General features: G+C 35.3%; 1 protein-coding gene across 1 annotated transcript; it reads left to right on the top strand.

Annotated features, from left to right (window-relative positions):
- Window positions 1-226: 226 nt before the first annotated feature.
- Window positions 227-1,217, top strand: LOC123742373 (trace amine-associated receptor 8c-like). Its single transcript, XM_045716281.2, has one exon. It carries the CDS (start codon window positions 255-257, stop codon window positions 1,215-1,217), a length of 963 nt encoding a protein of 320 aa, XP_045572237.2. The 5' UTR covers window positions 227-254.
- Window positions 1,218-2,824: the final 1,607 nt, after the last annotated feature.

Below are 2,824 nucleotides of genomic sequence, written 5' to 3'. Positions count from 1 at the left end.
TCTGTGCTCACTTGTGTATGTTTTGTTGGTGGTGGTGGTGGTGTGTGTGTGTGTGCATGTGTGCGTGTGTGCGTGTGCGCGTGTGTGTGCGCATGTGTGTGTGTGTAGTGAGACTCTGGGGAGGAGAGCGTCTGTCAGTAACTCAGGGATAAATAGAGAGGCAGAGCTCTGAGTTTGTCAGACGGTGGACCTGACAGGGTCACACACAGGACCAGGCAGGAGCAGGACCTCAGCATTTATACCTTTTATTACAAATGGAGAAACATGAAGATGTTCAATACTGTTTTCAAGACAGAAACTCTTCTTGCAGAAAGGCTTTGCTATCGACATCTATCTACATAACACTGTACATCTTCTTCTCATTGATTTCAGCAGTTACAGTATTTTTGAACATACTGGTGATCATCTCCATCTCTCACTTCAAGCAGCTCCACACTCCAACCAACCTGCTCATCCTCTCTCTGGCTGTGTCAGATCTCCTGGTGGGACTGATTGTGATACCAGTAGTGACTGTAGCAGTAATGGAATCATGCTGGGGTTTTGGGGATTATTTCTGTGCGTTTCAATTCTACATCTCTTTTTTATGTACTTCTTTATCTCTGGGTAATTTGGTCTTGATATCTATTGACCGCTATGTTGCTGTGTGTGATCCCTTATTGTACCACTCTAAAATAACAATAACAAGAATGATGTGTTGTATATCCATTACCTGGTGTTCTTCTATCATATACGATGCTGCTGTTGTAAAAAACGTAGTAAATGTACAGGTACCCAGTAGGTGTTTGACAGTATGTTTAATTGTTGAAGGGTCAATATGGGTTAATATAATTGGCCTGGTAATTACAATGGTTGTCCCATGCTCTATTATTATAACACTTTATATGAAAATCTTTGTGGTGGCCAGATCACAGGCCAGAAAGGTATTTTCAAAAGAGGCTGCCAGTGTGTCTGGTGTTAAAACTCTACAGGCTAATAAGTCTGAGAGAAAAGCAGCAAAAACTCTTTCTATTGTTGTTTTCAACTATTTAATTTGTTGGATTCCAACTCTATTTATTAACTTTTTTTTTTCTTTTTTAATTGACAATTTCTTATCATATTTCATCATTTTTCTGCCACTTGTTAATTCCTTAATTAATCCAATAATTTATGTTTTCTTTTATCCATGGTTCAAAGTGACAGCTAAACTTTTATTAACTTTGAAGATAAGACGTTCATAGTTCCTATAATTTTATTCCCTAGATTGGCAAACATAGGTTTGATATAGTTTTGTTCTACAATTGTTGTAATTATTTATTTAATGTAGCAATACACTGACATTACTTACGTGTTGTCATCATAGACACATGTGGTGTTGATACAGATTGATTTGTCTGGATTGGAATGGAATTACTTGGAGAAGGCATACGCTTGTTTTATAAAGGACACTGTAGTCATTGTGGATTGTATACTCCAAATACCTAAGGCTGTGGTTGTTCCGTGTTATTTAATGACAAATCGTAAGTATTCTAATAGTACATTTTGAGGACGTCATGAGTCATTCTATATGTTGTTTAACATCTCCCTCTATTGGCTCAATTGTGACATAACGTCTTCATCAAGTTTATTAAAGTTGAAATGTGCAATACTGCATGATAACAGATAACGTCCAGGTCTAAATAAATTCTTTATTGGGTAACTAGTTGATGGTAAAATGTAAGAATATGCAATAATGGGTAACACTTCATAATTACATTCAGTAATAAACCATTTGTAAGGAATTTACAGTTTGCTCACCTTTAAATATTAAGGCCACATTTGTGAAATGTTACTCAGCTAGGTATTCTCACATTTATAAATAACTACTACAGTATATACATGAATTATTCAACACAACAGTGTAGGAGACCACAGTAGACACTTCAACCTCAACATACTGGTTATGAACACTACCACTACTCTCACTACATCACTGCTGCCAGGTCAGGGGTCACACCAGATCAGCTCTCTCAGATACTGTTTACTCTGAATGAATATAGAGATTAGGTAACACACTAAATAGTTTGTAATGGATTAGTAAATAGTTGATTTATCATTTCTCTTATATTTATTTTAGTAAGCTAGTTATTCACACATTTATAAACAACTTTTATAGTCTGTAACAATGATTCAGAAGATCATTCGTCAGATGTTTAATAAATATTGTTATGAACCGTTTACTGATTGTTAGTAAAGTAGTTTTGCAGTGCCTAATCCAATGTGAGGACTATTCATACTTTCTTAATACTTTATATATGTTTTAAACAGTGACCAGTGTAATTTATCACAAAAATATGGACATGCTATTGGTAGACATTCCAGCAGTACCTGATGCTCCTTAAGTTCCCAAAATTACCTAGAACATATCAATGGTTAAACAATAAGCACACAACTTGAATATGAAAAAATATATATTGAACATTTTATTCCAAAGCAACTGTTGCAGTAGTGTGCTGAAGGAAGTAACGTGTTTGTCTGGAAATGATAACATTCTTGTTTCTAGGCAGTGACTGATTGAACTCATTAGATATCAAATAAAATTTAAAAAAATTTGGTCAAAAACATGTGTTTAGCAGATGTTATTGTGGGTGATGCTTATGCTTATGCATCTAGTTCAGACAGTGCAGCAATATCTAACAAGTAATATCTAACAATTGCACAACAAATACCTAATACACACAAATCAAAGTAAAGGACTGGAATTAAGAATATATGACTATACGGATGAGCAATGTCAGAGTGGCACAGACTAAGAGCAGTTCATAGACTGCTCACAGGGTAAGGGAACCAATATCTAAATACATCATTT

The sequence above is a fragment of the Salmo salar genome, chromosome 04, assembly GCF_965601325.2.
Source record: "Salmo salar chromosome 04, fSalSal1, whole genome shotgun sequence".
Lineage (NCBI taxonomy): Eukaryota > Metazoa > Chordata > Actinopteri > Salmoniformes > Salmonidae > Salmo > Salmo salar.
This window is presented reverse-complemented; position numbering and strand designations above follow the sequence as displayed.